General features: G+C 42.6%; 1 protein-coding gene across 1 annotated transcript in view; it reads right to left on the reverse strand.

Moving 5' to 3' along the window:
- Positions 1-19945, reverse strand: part of Adam9 (ADAM metallopeptidase domain 9) — a 65947-nt gene that overhangs the window by 4340 nt on the left and 41662 nt on the right. Inside the window, exons 15-21 of the mRNA XM_028768172.1 lie at positions 19108-19213; positions 16737-16920; positions 11884-11964; positions 11305-11410; positions 9091-9223; positions 6525-6699; positions 2656-2723 (exon numbers count right to left, since the gene is read on the reverse strand). Of these exons, the coding sequence (XP_028624005.1) occupies positions 2656-2723; positions 6525-6699; positions 9091-9223; positions 11305-11410; positions 11884-11964; positions 16737-16920; positions 19108-19213 (853 nt within the window). The remainder of the gene's footprint in view (positions 1-2655; positions 2724-6524; positions 6700-9090; positions 9224-11304; positions 11411-11883; positions 11965-16736; positions 16921-19107; positions 19214-19945) is intronic.

The raw sequence follows: 19945 nt of genomic DNA on the forward strand, positions 1-19945 counted from the left end.
AGAGCACTGTCACATCATGGAGATGACAGAGCACTGTCACATCATGGAGATGGTGTGCCCGTGTGACATAAAAGCAGAATCGGGGAATTCTAGACATAGAAAGGTTCAGTAGAGCGCAAGGTTAGAGGAAGGAATCAATGAAAAGAGTTAATCAAAATTATGGGTGGATAAAAAGAACCCTAAAGAAACCTGCGACTTCTTAGCTAATTTAAAACTATAATGTAAAAATTACTTTGAATGGACGTACCCTGGCATGATGGATCATGCTGCTGCTAAAACCCACAGTTATTAAATAAAAATACTCCAGTGCCAGATGTGGGCTGCCTAGTATGAACTCTTGGTCAGGGAGCCCTAAAAGGCCTTCAAGGCATTAGAAGTTACTGCCATTGCTCTTGGTTGCCCACCATAACTTAATGGTAAAAGACTACTGGTGAAGACAACACACACGGAGGTTACAGACCACAGATAAACTAGCTAGACCTTCACTCCTGCTAGGTAACTTTTGTATTGCTGGTGTGTGTTTTGTGGAAAAAAGTCATCCATGGTCTTTCCCATCCAGGGGCCTTGAAACGGCACAATATAAACCTGCCGGGAAAGAGGTGCCTACTGATACAATGGTGTCACATCTATCATGGGGGTAACCAACTGCTTTCTAAAAGAGCTAATCAAGAGTAAGCCCATCCCCCGGACCTAGGCCCCTTTACATACGCCGCAGATGATCAGCTTGGTCTTCATGCAGGCCCCCAACAACTGTGGCAGGACTTCTCCCTAAGCCTGTTGCCTGCCTGCCCGTGGATCCCATGCCCCTAAATGCACTGCCTTGCCTGGCTTTAAAAGAGAAGGGGAAGGTGGACTAGGGGGAAGATTTGCATGAGGGGGTACTGATACTGGGTTGTAAAGTGAGTAAATAAATATTTTTTTAAAGGATAAGCCCAACCCATCCGCATCATATCATGTATGCAGGAGGAGTTCACGGCACCTAACTGCCCCCTGAGGCACTATAGGAGCTAAAAGTGACTGCGGGAGGGATGATCCTGCTCCCCAGCTGTTAAACATTTTTCATTTTACTGTCATTTTATTTCATTAGACTTCAAATTATTTTATTTTAATTTTAAAAATTATGGGTGGATTTTGGGTGGGGCTGGAGAGAAGGCTCGGCTGTTAAGAACAACTGTTGTTCTTTCAGAAGACCTAGTTTCAGTTCCCAGAGTCCAGATCGTGGCTCACAACCATCTGTAAGTCCAGCTCCAGGAGTCTGACCTCCTATTCTAGCCTCCATAAGTACTGACACACATGGTGCACAGACATACATGCAGGCAAACGCTCATATACAAAAAACAAAATAAACATAATTTTTTTCTTAATTATGGGCATCAAAGCAGTGCTTAACATAAAACTAACTCTATGTTTACAGACAGGACTGAAACTCCAGATCCCTCGCACAGTCCCCAACCTGACATTTCAACAAGCCACTGTATCTCTATCCATCCATCTCACTATTGAGACTCTAACCTGGGGAACCCCCGACTTCTGCATGGACCTTGGTACCCGTCCTGCCCACACCACACTAGAGAGAGCACTGTCTAGGAATTGCCTCTGCTCACATAGTTCTCTCTTTATGCGCAGCAGGATTCCATGGCACTAGTCCCAGAGAGTAAGTTATACCTGCAGAACCTACTGAATGCTACCCCGCCACAGGAAGGTAGAGGGCTCTGGACTGGGAGGAGTCAGATACATTTCTGATGACAGAATGCAGTAACACAGTTCACGTGATCTTCAGATTTGGCATATTGGGCCCTTAGCTTCATTTCTGATGTTTTTGAATGCTAAAATCTGCATTTTTTTTTAAAAAAAGTTTCTAGTCCTACACTGAAATTCTCAATCTGGGCCACTAACATGATCAAAATTATTTTAAAACCAATGTCTGATGATTGTTAACTAAATATAAAAAAATCTCTGATTCTCTGTTTATGGCGTATGATTTAGTTTTAGTCACAATTTCTATACTTGCATCCTGGCTCTTCTGTGTAGAAATCAATCAAGTATAGACCATCTCTGGTCCTGGGTCCCCAAACAAAGCCTGGCAAGTTTGTCTTGGGACTTCTCCTTGCTAGGACTCTTAATTTTGCATCGTCTGCCCCTGAGCTCCTTGAAAGCTCCTCTCACCCCCTAGTTCCTCACTTGCCGTCAGGACAGTTAGGTTCATCTGTAACAGAAAAGCCATCCCCAAAGCTGGTCTTCTTGAAACGTCCTCCTGCTTGCAGCCCTGGCTGACAATCCCCTGCCTCCTCGGTCTGTCCCTCTCTAAGCACATGCATCCTGCTATCGGGCTTCTCTAGCTAGTCTCTGTGGGAAAGCAGGTACAACCCATCTACTTTCCCACACTCAGTATTCTAAAGGCCATTAATTCTGAATTATCTACACACAAAAAGCTATGTAAGGTAACAGTCTGACTCAGATTTCTTTAGGATTTCTTTCTGGTGTTGTATGAATATAACAATATTCACATAAAAGGTCTTTGGAAGCTTTCCTTAACTTGTCCCCAATTAAACTACCTGAATACCTTGCCCTGAATCAACATTAAATGGGAAATTGTAAGGCACTGACTCCTGACTTTTAACAAGATCAAGTCATCTAAAGCCATTTCCTGCCAACCTGGACGGAAACTGTGGAGGCTGCTTGGCGGCGTAGGTTGGTACTGGGAATCTGTTTCCATGCACAGGCTGAAAAGAAAAGAAAATGCGGAGTTATTGCAACAGTGTGGTCACAAGTCTGTATTAGGCATAAAGTTATTTTGGGTAAAAGTAATTAACATACTCATCAGGCTACTGACAATGCTAATGTTCTCAACTACGTTGGTTAAAAGGACACCAAGAGTGTAGCTCAGCGGCAGACTGCTTCTCGAGCGTGCAATAAAAAGCTCCAAGCTTGATCTCCAGAACAACGGACTGGAAAAAATATTTTCCTGTTTAACTCGTCTTTACTGCTAAATGTTACCCTTCCTTATTTTAAGGCTGTATTTTTAAATTCAATGATACTAAGGTATGATAGTATTAAGTTAACTAAATAATACCAATACATTTAAATAAAATACTCCAACATATTAGTAGCCAGTTTATGAAATAACTAATGGGTGTCATGAATCCCAGTAACCTATTATCTTCAGTATTAGAACTCATGACAAGGGGGCAGAAATACAGCAAATGTCAATCAATCTGCAGCAGAGTAGCAAAACAAGCTCGGTGTCCTATGTTCAATCATCTGTAGATTGTGCAGACAGAAAACTCCGTAAGGATACTTCAGATGGGAACTATAGCCCTAACAGACACACAAACAACAGTCCATTATTCAGAGACAAATACTCGTTGTTCTTCAATGCACTGGGCATTCTCCAGGAGACTGCATTTGCTCAGCCGCAAAACAAGTCTTTTAAGTGTAGACACCAATATCAGGTATCCTGACCACAATGATATGACTAAAATAAATATAAGAGGAACTTAAGTAAACTCCAAGAAACGCAGAAATTAAACAGTATGTCTCTGAACAATCATTGGGTCAAGAAATCAAATGAAATACAAAAACACCTCTTGAGACAAAAATGTAAATAAAAACTTAACAACACTTGAAAGATCCACCTGAGGGGAATCTGAAGATAGTTCACAGCAAGCGTATAGCAATAAATACCTACATCAGAAAGAGGACATGCCATTTCAAAAGGATTAAAAACTATCAAATAACACCCTAATGCAATAGTTTAAAACCTAGAAAAATAAGGATAAACTAAAGATAAAAACTTTAAGAAGGAAAGTATGTAATGATAACATTAATAGAAGGAAAGAAAGAACAAAGATAGAGGTGAAATTAATGAAATAGAAAACATCTATTAAAAAAAGAACTGAGGTTCTGAAAAGATAATAAAATCAAAATACTATTATCTAGATGTGATGGCTAATACCGGCTTTCAGCTTGACGGACCTGGAATTCCCTGAGAGACAAGCCTGCAGTATGCCTGTCGAGGGTTCTTGTGATTACTGGAGCTGGAAGACCCACTGTGATGGAGGGTGGTACCAGTCCTTGGGCTTGAGTTCTGGCTGCTTAAGAAGAAGGGCTCCCATTGCTCTCCTCCTGACTGGGTGGAACCAGCTCTCTCAAGATCCAACTGCCTTTGCTTTCCTAACACAATGGGCTGTACCCTGGAGCTGTGAGCCAAAAGAAACCATCCCTTCCTTAGATCACCTTGTCAGGGTATTTTACCACAGCCAAAGGAACAGCAACTAATGCACAAGACAATCAGACAGAAAAGACAGAAAACCCAGAAAGAGGCGACATTAGATTTAAACTGCAGGAATGCAGACGATCCTTAAGCTGCTGCTGTGGACAGTAACAGGGTAACAAGCTGAAAAACCAGAGAGATGATACATTCGAGAAACATACAACCTATCAAGCGTGACTGGTGGGGCAATAAGAAACCTTCACAGTAAGGAGATTTGGATCACCAAGAACTCACACAGTGAAATGCTCAACAACCCAAGGCAGCCTACAGTCAGTACAATCCCTGTCGAAATCCAGCGACATGGGTTAAGTAACCCCACACACCTGAGGCCAACTGTGTGTGTGATGTGTGTGATGTGTTTGTGCATGTGTGCAAGCCTCAGTATACATGTGGAAGTCAGAGGGCATCTTTGGGTAGCGGTCCTTGCCTTTCCATATTTGGAAACAAAGCCTCTGTTATTCATGCAGGGTACACCAGGCTGGCTGGTGCAAATGCTTCTGGATGCTGTTTCCACCTCCATCCAGTCTCACCTCAGGAGCACAAAGGTTACAGACCTGTGCTATCATGCCCAGCTTTACATCTCGAGGTCCAAACTCAGGTCCCAAAAACTTTCAAGGCACACACTAGACTTACTGAACCACTTCTCAGGCTAGGTCAATGGGTTTTGTTTTAGTTTTAGGATTTAAAATTTTTTCACTTTGTGTATGTTTTGCCTGCATGTATGTAAAACATCCTGTGTATGCCAGGTGCCCAAGGAGCCAGAGCGGGTACTGGATCCTCTGGAATGGGAATCGAGGATACTGATAAACTGCCATGAGAGTGCTGAGAACCAATCCCAGGTCTTCTGAAAGAGCAGCAGTGCTCTTCACTTCTGAGCTGTCTGTCCAGCACCTGGGGCAACTGATTTTTTTGGGGGGGGGAAGCACTAAGAAAACACACTGGAGATACACACTGCAGTCTTTTCAATACATGTCCCAACAGAATGACTAGATTAAGATAGCCTATTATACATTTCAAATAGCTACAAAGGTGGCCTGGTGGCACAAGTGTGTAATCTCAGATACCCAGGAGGTTGGTGTAGGAGGACCATAAGTTCAAGGTCAGCCTGGGAAACTTGATTAAAGCCCTGTCTCAAAGTAAGGGAGAGAGAGATGGCTCAGTGTCGTCCCCAGCCTCCACAACTGTCTTCCTACAGCTGTCATCTCTTTTGCAAACTTTAACATTTATTTTACTTTATGTGCATGACTACTTTGCCTGTTTGCATCTACGTGTACATATGTGGTTACTGGATCCCCTGGACCTGGGGTTATAGATGGTTGTAAGTCACCATGTAAGTGACAGGAATTGAACTTGGGTCTTTTAAAAGAGCAACAAGTCATCTCTTCAGGCCCCCAACCTCGCCAAGTATCATTTCTTTGTGAAAGAAACAAGAAAATTTCTTTTGAGGTTCTCTTTTTCTTGCCTATTTGGTTGGCCAGGATGAGATACAACTGAGTGTCTATCAGTGAATGAATGAGGAGTGTCCTGACTTAAGGTGAAGCCCACAGCCCGCCAAGCTGCCAGTGCTTGTTATTGGTATGCTTTCTATAATACACCAACAGTGCAAACCAATGAGGTACAACCATGGGCCACAACTGGGACGAGGGACGGGATCATGAGAAACACAGCAGATGTGTGTGTAAATGCCCGAGCCTTCTTACAAGTTCAAAAGAAGACCATCAGTAAGCACTCCCACTTTCCTAACACCCTGTCACATACAGGCAGAAATGTGTTGAAGTGATGAGGCTTGCCCATGAGCTCAGCACCCACTCCTTGCTAGCACATCCTAGGGACGCCAGCTATGGAAACCATAAAGAACTGGAAGGGAGAGAAACAGCAGACCCAGGTGCTTACTCTTCAACTTTAGGCAAAATATTCTGAATAACTCGATGTCTTTTCCCACATCCTCTGAGCCAGGACTCTGCTGGTTCCTTTAGTTTGAGGACCACCTACAATATTCCCCAATACAGAGTAAAGTTATCTAGGTTTAAACTATGCAACCATTTTTTAATCTTTCTTTTTTGTATCTGGCACTGAGGATCAAACCTACAGTCGTAAGCACTCTAGGGATGGGCATCACCACTGAGACACACTCCTAGCTCTCATTGTCTTTAAATGTACAACACTTGAACACAACAGGAAAGACAGGTTTTTTAATGAAACATATAGCATCTCTAGATGGGGTGACTGGAGAAACATGCTGAGGACTCACTGGCTGTCTGGGGACTCCTGGGCCCCCTGGTGGTCTGGAGACACCTGGGCCCCCTGGTGGTCTGGAGATACTAGGACCTCCTGGCTGTCTGGAGACACCTGGGCCCCCTGGCGGTCTGGAGACACTTGGACCTCCTGGTTGTCTAGAGTTGTTTGCTTGATTTCTGCCATCTGACCTGAAAGACATGGTTACTTTCAGTTAATTCATGATAAAACATTTGTACAGGACACATTATATATGGCTTCAATCTTCCTTAATGCAAAATAAAAAAGTTGGTGATGGCTGTGGTGACAAGTAGAGAGGTAGCCAGGTCTCTGCTCACACAAATCTTGTCCCTGTGGGAATAGAGAAGAGGGTTCCTGACCCCACTTCAGTATTCGATAACCTGAAAAGTCTAAGAAACTATTAAATTCAACTAATAAGGTCAGCGATCTCTAACTTTTTCTCCTCAGATTTTCTTAAATTCAAAGAAAATTAAAAGCAAGTTCTGGGGATGCATACACGTTTGAAGCAGGCTCTCTAAAACTCAAGAACATCAGTGGCTGGAATAAGCAGTACATTCACTGAGGGGCCAGTGAGTCTGCCAGGCAGGGATGAGAGGGAGACTGCTCTCACTAGGTAACGAGAACCACAGACTCAGAAGTCTGCAGGGACTGGCCAGCTATAACTGTGATGGCCAGTGAGGAAGAGGAGGTGAGGAAGGAAGAGGAAGAAGAGGAGGGAGGAAGAGAGGAAGAGGAAGAAGGGCAGAATACTTTCAACTCTGAAAGTAACACTCGAGGGAAGTATAACACAGTAAGGGACAAGCAGGGTCCTGAAGTCTGCGCAGGCTTCTGGAATCATTATTAGAGCTGTAAGAGAACCACATGCCTGCACTGGCCATACTTCTTCACTTAATCTTTAATCACAAAATTTAATTTAATTACTAAATAACTGGAAAATTTAGTTACTATGTAACTAAAACAATAAAATAGGCAAAATTATTATTTTCATTTTATAGGAAATAAGCCCAGATTCAGAGTTATGTCAATTTCAGCCCATATTTTTACCAAATTATTGACAAAATTTGAACTTGATCTAGTTATAATGCCCTTTATGCTAAACACTGATTCAATATATTAGAAGTGAGTTTTGACATGGATTTCTCTGAAAATTCAACATACTGATTAAAAAGTATCAGGTGTCTGAATTTTATAAACCTTTTCCCATCAAAAGTTATTTCTTAAAATCTGATTTCAAAACTGAGAGTTCAAACTTCCTTTGTAGGAATGGATACGTTAAAGGAAGACATAGAAATTTTTTTTTTTTAAGGTTTTTTCGAGACAGGGTTTCTCTGTGTAGCACTGGCTGTTCTGGAACTCACTCTGGAGACCAGGCTGGCCTCGAACTCACAAATCCACCTGCCTCTGCCTTCCAAGTGCTGGGATTAAAGGTGTGCGCCACCACTGCCCAGCTTCACATGTCTTATCTTTAGCCCATGTTTTTGTTTTTGTTTTCTTTGCTCATATATTTTTTAAACAGGGGTTATAAACACAGAAAGGCAGGATGTGGGGAAGGGGATGACACTGGAGCGTGGGTGTTCAGGGAGAATACAGATATCTTTCAGAACAGGGTATCGGCTTGGTGAAGGTTCAGGGGACAGGTCACTATGACTCTGCCTATGACTCGCTTGTCCTTATCTAAGTTGGTATTGTCTGCCAAGGCTATCTATTTACAAGGTCTATGACTACTCAGGCTGGTAAATTTCCACAAAAGCTGCCTGTTTATAATAGCTTATAGCCATCTGTTTCAATGTTTTTCCACAGAGACCCAAGACTTGGTGTTAGTATACATGTATGACAGGCCTATTGCTGATTTTAGGCCTATGGCTGATTTTAGGTCTTCAGTGTGTAATCAGGGCTGCCCCTGACATCTCCTCCCTTCTCTAAGTATAGAAGGGCTGTGGCAATTCTAATCTTGCGAAGGTGGGATAGAGGCCTGACCTCCAGTAATTGAAGGGGACCTTGTAATGTTTAGCCCATGTTTTAATCTCTAGTTAGAAAGCCTAAATCAAAGGCCAAGCCCTAAGTCCCACTTGCATCTATCAGAAATCAGTGCAAGGCAAAATGAGCCCTAAGGACCAACACTCACAGCATAAACTGTTCAAAACCCTTCCCTTCCTGGTCTAAGATACAAGTCACCAGTCTTTCTTTACTCTGTGTGTGTGTGTATGTGTGTGTGTGTGTGTGTGTGTGTGTGTGTGTGTGATGGGGAGAGAGAGACAGATTGTATATATAAGAGAGAGAGAGAGAGAGAGAGAGAGAGAGAGAGAGTGTGTGTGTCTGTGTGTGTAAGTAAGTAAGTAATAAGGTCTCAGTAGGTAGTCCAGACAAGCCTTGAACTCATTCACAGTCCTCCTGCCTCAGCCTCCTAAGTGCTTTACACAAGCCTACACCACCATAGAAAAAAAGAACAGCAAGATATCATAGAACCCTATTTTTAAGATTGCCCACTTCTATGCTAGATCATTACGAATCACTTTAAATTACTTAATACACATTAAAAGGAAAAAGCTAAGCACTCATACATTTGTGATCTCTTCTTCCTGAAGGTTTTCCGTAATTCATCTCTCTTGATAAAGAGGAAAATGGCAGCCGCAACAAGGGGAACGATTAGGAAGAAGAAAACCAGAAGTCCGTCCCTCAGTGCCGTGCTCTTTGCTAGAAAGACAGAATTGACAGTGATGGACAGTTACATTAGCCGTCAACCTTCTCCACACAGAACACACAAGGTGATTACACATGGTTCACATTAGCATTGTTTTATTTAATCTGCTAGGGTTTCCTTATGCAAATATAAGAAAGGACAAAATACATCTCTTGTAGACCTTTGTTACATAAGAGGCCATGTCCTACCTTGTTCTCCTGTTCCTGTCTTTCCTCATTCTCAATACAGCTACATAAGTAAACAGTGAGGGTTCTAATATTGCTGTCACTTGTTCAACAGCTCAGTACTGAAGAAACGTTACAACATGTAACTCTGTTCTTAAGCCAGAGCACAAGGACTCCACTGTGACTACAGAGTAATTTTCCCAAGAGATTTATTCTATGTCAAGGAAATCCATTCATCCTATCTTAGATGTATTATAGAGCTGTCCTCCACAGTGATGGTTAAAATTTGGTACACTTCTAAGTAACACAAAAAAAATTCTTCATTGCCTAACCTACTAGGCTAAAATTCTGGCTTTCTTCCCAACATGGAAGGTAATAAAAATGATATCATATGTGATCTTAAATTAACTTTTATACGATGAGTTGGACATTTTTCCATGTTTTATACTGAAAGTTTGGTTTGCTTCTTTTCCATTTTTCAAGCTCATCATTTGTCAGAGATTTAGGAGATTTAGCCTTATCCTCAATAGGACATGAAAATGCGCTGCCCATTTTTGTCATTTACCTGTGGTATTACAGACCTCTCCACGTACAAATGACAGGATAAAATTGACAAAACCATTAGACAAATCAAGAGAGAAAAATCAATAAAATTTGAATTGAAGGGGGAATATTATAACAGATACCACTAAAATCCAGAAGACTATTAAAGAAGTTTTTACAAGTCCAATAAAAATGGAAATCTACAAGAAACTGTCAAGGGTCTAGACACATATCTCCTCTCGAAATTAAAGCTATAGGATATTAAAATCTACTAAATCAATACAAACGCTGAATCTGAAAACACAAACAACTATGTGTGGAAGAATTATATGTCAACATAAGTGATACACCGACCATAGCCAGTATTATATTATTATAATACATTATATTATATTGTATATAATATATATTGTATATAATACATTATAACACACTATATTAAAATGCACTATTATATTATTATATTACTGCCCTGTGAACACACTACCTCTTATGAGGGTGTATGGGATGATGCAATGTGCTTTTGCTGAGAAAGTGATATTAACAGTGGCATGCTCCCTGACAATGAATCAGAACAGGGTCGACTACTTCAGGTAACCCTGGATAAATGAAGCACAGTGATTTTCCACACTGCTCATGAATAACAAAACCCACAGCACGTGATGCAGACAGTATCACACTGCTACAGCCACTTTGGAAAGATTTGGAATCTCTGGCAAAACTAAACCCAGGAATCAGTTACTCCATCAACGGTTTGGTGGAGAGGAGACAGTTCATCTTTTCACCAGGAACTTGTATTATATCAGGGAATAAAAACGAGATGTTTTTAAAAAGCAATTCCAGTGCCAGTGTTAGAGAACAGAGAGAAGGAACAGACTCATTGAGAGCCAGCAGGTAAGGAAGAACACGCCTACAAGAAACACAGAAGAGACTAGTGTGACTAACGCGGACTCAGAGATAAGGAAGGATGACTTCTTGCTTGAGGCACAGTGAAATGCGTCTGGAAGCTAAGCTACGGGAGTTCCTACAGGGCACATCTAAGTCATGCTAAAGCCTTGGACGTTGTCTTAATAGCTGTGGGGAGACACTAAACTGAGAGCAGACACAGAACAAGAGCTGCAAGAAAAGCACCAGAGACTGCCAGTGCTGTCTGCACATGCAGGGCAGCAACCACGGCTCATCGGTAAGGACAGGCAAAAACCTAAAAGAAGCAGGGCTAAACAAAACCCCAGAAATGTCTGTAAGCAACACAGGAGGCACAGTGAACAGTTTCAGTGCACAGCTATGTGCAAGGGAAGAAAGGAACAGGGATGCCAGCTTATGACCAGGGCAGCGCGGGGCCCACCAATGCCCTCCAGTGTACTTGCCATTATACGTTGGCCCGCTGTCCACGCTTCCTCCATATCCTTTGGTATCACAATGTGGGGGAGCCCAGCCATCTTCGCAGTGACAATTCTTATTGCTGTTACACACCTTTAAAACAAGCAAAGTACCATTGTTAACTGTGAGCATGCTCTGACTCAACTGCTGAATAGAAGTTAAAAATCACAAATCTCCTGAGTGTGTGGTGTATGTCTCTCTCTGTCTCTGTCTGTCTGTCTGTCTCTCTCTCTCTCTCTCTCTCTCTCTCTCTCTTTCTCCCCCCCCCCCTTTCCCCTTTCTCTCCCCTCTCTCTCTCCCCTCTCTCTCCCCTTTCTCTCCCCTCTCTATATCTTTGAGACAGGATCTCACTATGTAGCCCTGGCTAGACTGCAAGTCACTCTGTGTCTGTGTCCCCACCACACCCAGCAATTAAGTGGGAGCTGGGGAAGGTTAAATGAAATATCTGCCAACATGAGCAAATTCTTCCAACATCTACCAGAAACCTTGGGAGCTCTCATCTAACCTCCCCAGGACTATTGGCTCAGCACTACCACTCTGAACAAACGAAAGGGAACACTACTTACCCCATGGCCATGACATTTTCCCTGAATGTCACAATCATAATTCAGGACAGAAGCATTCACACACTGAAAATTCCTACAAATCTGAAAAAATAAGCAAAGAATTAAGTGACATAAGAAAAACTGGACACATTAAAAAGATCAGGAAAAAGATCAGCGTCATGATTATTTCAGTGACGGATTATGATTTTTAATTTATTACATTTTGATTTGGTGTGTGTGAGTGTGCGTGGGTATGTGAGTAGATGTATGTGCATGCATGTGTATACTCATGCATGCTAGTATACACACACAGGTATATGTGTGTATGTGCATGCCAACATACATACAAGCATGTGCACATACATGTGAATGTATGTACATGCATAGCATGATGTGTGTGTATAAGTCAAAACAAGACTTCTGAATGTTGGCTCTGGCCCAAGGATGAAATCCAGGGCCTCGGCATTGGCAGCAGGCATCTTTACCCATCTTGCTCCCTGGACCCATCATTGGAGAATTCTTCAAGCTCTCAAGGAATGGTTAGTTCCAACATTATATTTTTTTAATGAAGAAAATGAGTGACATTAACTAAATAACATATAACTAATGATTAAAATTATAAAGATTATATGAAGGCCAAAATGAAATATTAAATTATAGTATACCCTTTGATATGAGTATACAAATAAAGACCTTAGGAAAATATTCACAAAGAATCTTTTTTTTTCAAATCAAAAGAAAGCACATGTTGAGTGTAACAGTGTGCAATCCTAGCACTCAGGAAGTTGAGGCATGCCGACCGTGAGTTTGAGGCCAGAACAGACTCTACAGACAAACCCTGTCTGCAGAAAAAGGAATGATACATGAAATTGCTGAGAAATCTGAAAACAGGTACACTGAATATAAATAAATGAGAGAATACCTTATTTTAAAATAAAAGCTACCCTTTATTTTCCAGTATCACGATTAATAATAAAATGATGAGGAATTTCCATTACAAACGGGAAGTAATCATTATAATTTTATAAAGTTCTTGAAATTCTAGCCCATAACAGTTTATAAAGTAGATAATATTGAAGTAAATTAAAAATTAACTCTGAAATTGTTATATCACAATTGAAATAAAATAAGTAAAATATCAAGCTACTTTTTTTTTTCTGGAAGAGTTAGAGGAAGGACTGAAGACGTTGAAGGGGATTGCAATTCCCTTCACAACTATGTGAAGATCAATAATATCAACTAACCAGACCCCTCAGAGCTCCCAGGGACTAAACCACCAACCACAGAGCACACATGGAGGGACCCATGGCTCCAGCCACAGATGTAGCAGAGGGTGGCCTTATCTGGCCTCAGTACGAGGGGAGGCCCTTGGTCCTGTGGAGGCTTGATGCCCCAGCATAGGGGGATGCTAGGGTAGTGAGGTGGGAGTAGGTGGGTGGGTGGGGGAGCACCCTCATAGAAGCCGGGGAGGGGAAATGGGATAGGAGGTTTGTGGAGGGGAAACTGGGAAGGGGGACAACATTTGAAATGCAAACAAATAAAATAACCAATACACAATAAAAATAAATTTAATAATAATAATAAAGGAGATGTAGAGCCCCACAGGGCTCGGGGACTCATATGGAAGAGTAGGAGGAGAGATTGGTAGAGTCATAGGAGTCAAGAACACCTACAGAGTCGAATAACATGAGCCCATGGGCGCTCACAGAGACTGAAAAAACAAAAAATGGCCATGCGTTAGAGGGACCTAGGCACCACACATATGTTCCAGATGTGCACCCTGATCTTCATGTGGGTACCCTAAAAGTTAGAGTGGGAGCTGTCTCTCAGTCTGTTGCCTGCCTATGGGTTCCTTTACCCAAGCTTGGCTGCCTTGTCCGGCTTCACTGTGAGAGGATCTGCTTGGTCCCGTTACAATGGATGTGCTCCACTGGGGTGGACCCCATGGTGGAGGTCCTCCTTTTATCAAAGCACAGGAGGACGGGGAATGGGGCAGCAGGACTGTGGCACAGGCAGGAGATGAGAATGGGGGCTGTAATCAGGACCAGGATGTAAAGGCAATAAATTAATTAATGAAAAAAATAAAGGCATCTCTAAAAAAAATGGCTAAGATTAAAACAATGACAGCAAATGCTGGCACGTATGTGGAGAAAGAGGAACCCTATTCACTGCTGGTGGGAATGCAAACTGTTGAAGCCACCCTGGAAACCAGTATGGAGGACCCTCAACAGCTAGGAATAGCTAAACCACATGATCCGGCTCTTGTGCACAGACCGACAGAACGCTGTATCCTAACACAGGAAGGGCTAACAGGATGTGGGAGGCAGAGGCAGGGTAGAAGAATACAGTGAGGTATAACTAATGCTAAAGATCTGAAAAAGTCATATACCACTTAGATGCTTCCTGAAATGTATATGTATAGACAGAGTTCAGATAGAGTTACTCTGTAATAGGCAGTAGTGACCCTACTAGACACCACAGGCTAACAAGTAAGAATGGGACTCTGTTTAACTGTAAAGAGAAAGGAAATCTGTAGAGGAATGGATGGAACTAGAAAACACTCTGTAAAGGTGATCCTGTCCCTAAGACAAATGCTGCCTGTGCTATGTGTTCCATACCGTCAGATTTGTCTGTGACCCAGACATAAGGAAGGGACCATGGCAGGAAGAGAAGATGTCTTAAGGTGTGGAGGGTAGAATACCTGTGATGTGTAACTAGAGGAAGTCAAACAGGTGACCAAGGCTCAGACAGGGATAGAGATGGGCAAGGCTCAGACAGGGATAGAGATGGGCAAGGCTGGGACAGGGAGACAGGTGGGCAAGGCTGGGACAGGGAGACAGGTGGGCAAGGCTGGGACAGGGATACAGGTGGGCAAGGCTGGGACAGGGAGACAGGTGGGCAAGGCTCAGACAGGGATACAGGTGGGCAAGGCTCAGACAGGGATACAGTGAGCAAGGCTCAGACAGGGATACAGGTGGGCAAGGCTCAGACAGGGATACAGTGAGCAAGGCTCAGACAGGGATACAGGTGGGCAAGGCTGGGACAGAGATGGAGGCAGGGGGCAAGAGGGGAAGAGTGAGAACTGACCAAAATGAAAGATTTATGAAAAAGCCTGCTTTATAAACTAATTTTAAAACACGTTTTTAAAAAAGAACTGACATTAAGCAAAACTGTTGTCATAAATTAAGACACCTCACATACTATTAGTGAAATGTAAACTGTTAACAAACTACAGAAAAAGAAGTTGGTAGTTCCTATCAAAATTTAAATATGTATATGCAAAAAGTAAATTTAAGTAAATAAGTTTACATGTCCCTTAATTTAAAAAAAAACAACCCTCTTGTAGCAAAGTATCCTACAGAAGTGTCAACTAGCTAAAGAAATAAACTACAGAGCAGGAAGCCTCCAGAGTGTGGTTAAAGAATTGCTGTACCTAAGGTGAACCAAGGGCAGTTTCTATATGGACCTGAAGGATCTGGTATGTGCTGTGAGTAGTCACACTTCAGAAATTTACTAAAAGTCTAATGTGGCTTTGTTTTCTCAGAGTGTGGAGGTTTGTAAACGCCCAGTGAGAACTGCGCAGAAACGGTAGAGCTGGTGTGTCTCGCCTAGGAAGTGAACCGGGAAGAGGAATGCCATAGGTATCCATTTTTGGTTTGTACAATATTTTTGATACTTAAAATGTAATACTTTTATATAATCAAGCTTCCAATGGAGGAAAAACTTAGCGAGAAAAATAACATCGAACTATTGGAGGCACACTTGAAACAAAATGCCACTGAAGAGTTTGATTTTATAGTTTTTAACCCTATTACACAATTTAACCATAAACTGAGACAGCAACAATAACAAGTAAAGGAAAATTTAGTATAAAAACATTAAAATAGAGCAAAGGTGCATTTAAATTAATAAAAAGATATCATCTACAATTAAACTGTAATTGCCAAAAAAATCCAATACAAATGTAACATTCCTGTGCAAAAGAAATTTTGTGAGAAGTTAAAATAGGACAATACTAAGGACTAAACTATTTCTGCCTCTAAGGCTTTTAACACCTTAAGAATTTGAAAGACCTGAATGTATAGTTACCAAATACTACATGCTATCAGATCATACTCCTTGCAAACACATTCAGATTATGCATATATATGAATATGTGTCACATATTCAGCTCAGTAACCATGGCTGTTGCATTCAAACACTTAAAGAGGGATGCTCAAATTCCCAATCAAACAGAAATATTCTCTCTCTCTCTCTCTCTCTCTCTCTCTCTCTCTCTCTCTCTCTCTCTCTCTTTCTCTCTCATACACACACACACACACACACACACACACACACATTGCCATTTCTTTTGCTGAATCTTGAGAAAAGAGGTCATGTTTAAAACTGGAGAGCCAACACCACTTTCTGTCACTGCAGTCACTATAGAGGGGAAAGGCCCTGATCATCCACGCATATGAAAGCATGGTTGGAAGCTATGGCTGCCAAACCCTGGGCTGGACAAGCGCCATGACATTACTGACCCAGAGGCACAAACAAATACACAAATTCCAGAATCTCCAGCTCCCATCCCATGAATTGTGGAAATCGCCTATGTTCCCCAGTAAGAGTATCTAACTGACAAATTATAGTCCATTCAAAGGACAACAAAACAAGTACAGAGGATTCCAACATGGAAGACATCAGAGGATGCCTGTGAAGAAATACAGGGGGCACAATTACAAGTAGTTGTCAAGTTCCTTCCCGGTGGCTTTGGATTTTCTAAAATTACTACCACAGATTTAGACTTCTTTTTCCAGAAACAGGCCAGCCGCCAACTTTGTGTATTGATTTTTACAGTTGTTTTGGTTATAAATAGAAAATATTTAGTTTACCTTTCCAGCATCACATTTTGTGCCTTCATTCACCATCCCTGGGTCTGGAACATCGGAACCAAGCTGGAAATCCACACCCCAACATTTGGTGCCTCGACTGGGTGTCTGAATGATAGCTGGCACTATTCCAAACACTGGCATGTCCTGTACATTCTCACACTGAAGCTTCCCACACAAAGCATTCCTACGGGGCAAGACAAACACTGTAAACATAAAATACATCCAATAGACAAAGAAAAGAAGTTTTTATGTTTATATGTAGACATGTAGGCTGTTCCTTGGCTGGAGCGAATCTCAATGGAAAGTTGATACGGCTCTTCTTAAATTTAGCAGGGAGAGAAGAGGAGAGCTGTGGCTGGCATGCAGTCACCAGGTGGGGTGACAAGCAGGGCAAAGGTGTTTCCCTCTCCACTCCTACCCCTCCTCCCACTCCCAAGTCTTCTTGGTAAAATTAAACAAGAAAGCCATTTTGGAAATTAAACAATTAACCTTCAGTAACTCATGAGTCAATGGAGAAATCAGCCTCACGGAGATGGCTAACAAGAGGAGGAGGGGGAGATGTGAGAAAGAAGCAGAACGTTAGAAAAGGGTACTGTGGTGGTCTGAGTAAGACTGGACCCCAGAGACACAGATGCTCAAATGCTAGTCACCAGGGAGTGGCACTATTTGAAAGGATTAGAAGGGTTAAGAGGTGTGGTCTTGCTGGGGAAAGTGTCTCTAGGGGTGGGCTTTGAGGTTTCAAAAGCCCAGTGTTTGTCTCGCTGTCTACAGACCAGGTTGTAGTCTCAGCTACTGCTCTGGAGGCACAATGCCTGCCATGATGATAATGGACTAAACCTCTGACACTGGAATCCAGACTCCAACTAGATAACCTCTTTTGTAATAGTTGCTGTTGTCATGGTGTTTCTTCCGAGCAACAGAGCAATAACTAGGACATCTATGAACAATGATGAAAACAAAGCACGTTTATAAAAGAGGCATCTGGCACTCAGAACACTGGTGAAGACTACACACTGTTGATAGGAAAGTGGGAGAAGCTTGCCTTAAGAAAGCCACTGGAACCCAAGTTTGAAGAATGACCAGGATTGGCCAGGCAGTGAAGAAACTGCACGTTCAGAGATGCTGTGAAAAATGTCCCAAGTAGGCTAGTAGAGCTGAAATACCTCACAGAGATAGTTTATAAAAGGAGGAGATGTGGGGAAGAAGCGGAAAATAAGTTTATCAAGAGGGACATTCTTCACAAAGCTAAGGGAAAAGAAAATGGTCAGTCAGTGAAGCAGTGTGAATGAGAAAGGTCCCCATACACTCATGTATTTGAATGCCTGGGTCCCAGTTGGTGGAACTGATTGGGGTGTGGCCTTGTTGGAGGAGGTGTGTCACCAGGGGTGGGCTCTGAGATCTCAAAAGCGAATGGAAAAATCTACTCTCAGTTTCCCTGTCATTAGACATAAGTTCTCAGCTACTGCTCCAGCACCATGCCTGCCTAGTGCCATGCTCCCTGCCACGATGATCATAGACTCGCCCTCTGAATCTGAAAACCCCAATAAACTCTTTCTTTTATAAGCTGCCTTGGTGATGGTGTTTCTTCATACCAATAGAACAGTGATTAAGGCAGTCAGTCAGACTGAACACTCCTGCAGAGTTGAGGAGCAAGAAGACAGCACACGCCACAGGAGTGCTGACGATGCTTGGCTCACACTGAGTACAGTAGCAGTGTGGGTACATGCAGAGTGCAAACACGAACAGGGGAGACAAATGGGGGTATGTCTTCTTGCTTATTACACTACACTGATTTATTAACTACTTTGTCTATTTTACATATGTTTCTGTGTTTATATGCATGTATTTCCTGCACACATGTCCCTACACAGGTAGGCTAGAGGACAACTTGCTAGAATCGGGAGATCAAACTCAGGTTGTCAAGTTTGATGATAAGTACTTTAACCTGTAAGCCATCTCACCAGCCTACAGAAATAAAAATAAACATTTTACGTCATCCTTTTAAACTCATTTAAGGTTGACAGAGAAACAATGAGAGGCCCAATTATTACTGCAGGTGTTCTGTATGTCAGAGAATGTCTTACTAAAGAAAGAGTGTGTGAAGAAAAGAGGGTGTATTCACTCAGGAATCTTCCCGCAGGTCATGGATAAACAAAACAAGGTTCTGAGCCCACTAGCTGCACAGCGTGCGTGCACGGAGATGCCTCCCGAGGCTTGCTCCCGACACAGTCTCTGAGGCCTGCAGTGCATGCTGCATGAGACGGGAAGGAGCTAAAGCAGGAGGAAGGCCGCAGTCACAGGAGCGGGCACAGAGACTTCAGGGACCCCGGCTCCCTCGCTCATGAGCCTGCACACCCTCGTCCCAACTTACCCGGTGGCACACTTCTTGTACTCACTGCCGGAGAAGCCACAGTTGCCAAATCTGTCACCTTTAGAGTTCACTTCAATGAAGCAGTCTCTTGGGGCAGCCTTTGCTTCTGCAATATTCAACATTTAAGAGAGAAAAACGTTATGGTAACTTTTGTCAGAAACAGAAGTACTCCGTATGATCTTCACACACCTGTAGGAACTACCAGCACACTTCTAAATGCTCCAGCCTGACACATACAGCACCTCTGGTCTACACTTCATACACAGCAACGACATGCAAACTCAGATTGCACATAAAAACAAAGCCTGGGTGCAAGCACTCAAATTCTATACCAAATACCATTACATGACTATTACAATTAAGACCCATCACAGTCAGATGGCTAGCAGTGTTGACTTGATTGCACTGAGTAAGACACAGGTACTATAGCCTGCCTGAGTGTGTCTGAGGTGTGTCCAGGGATCTGATCTTCTAGATGATCAATCGTTGATGAGTTCGTAAGATGACAGAAATAGGGAAAAGGGAAGGGACAGAATCTAGTTGGAGGGCGGGTCACTGGGAGGTGGGGAGGGGTTAATGTGCCCTGGAACTATATCTTGCCTCAGCCCTCTCCTGAACCCTTCTCTTCCTATCTCTGTCCAACATGAGGGAGAGAAGCCTCTCTGCCACACAGTCCCATTGCTGTGGTGTTCTTCATATGCTCACAGGGCTGAGCAAACATGGACTGAACCTCTCCGAAACCAGGAGCCAAAGAGTATCTCCCTTTAACTCTTCTCCTGGGTAACTGGTCACATGCAACAGTAACTAGCTCCTGCTAAGTCACAGGTACAGGCGCTCA

This window comes from Grammomys surdaster, unplaced genomic scaffold, assembly GCF_004785775.1.
Source record: "Grammomys surdaster isolate TR1022 unplaced genomic scaffold, NIH_TR_1.0 185, whole genome shotgun sequence".
NCBI lineage: Eukaryota > Metazoa > Chordata > Mammalia > Rodentia > Muridae > Grammomys > Grammomys surdaster.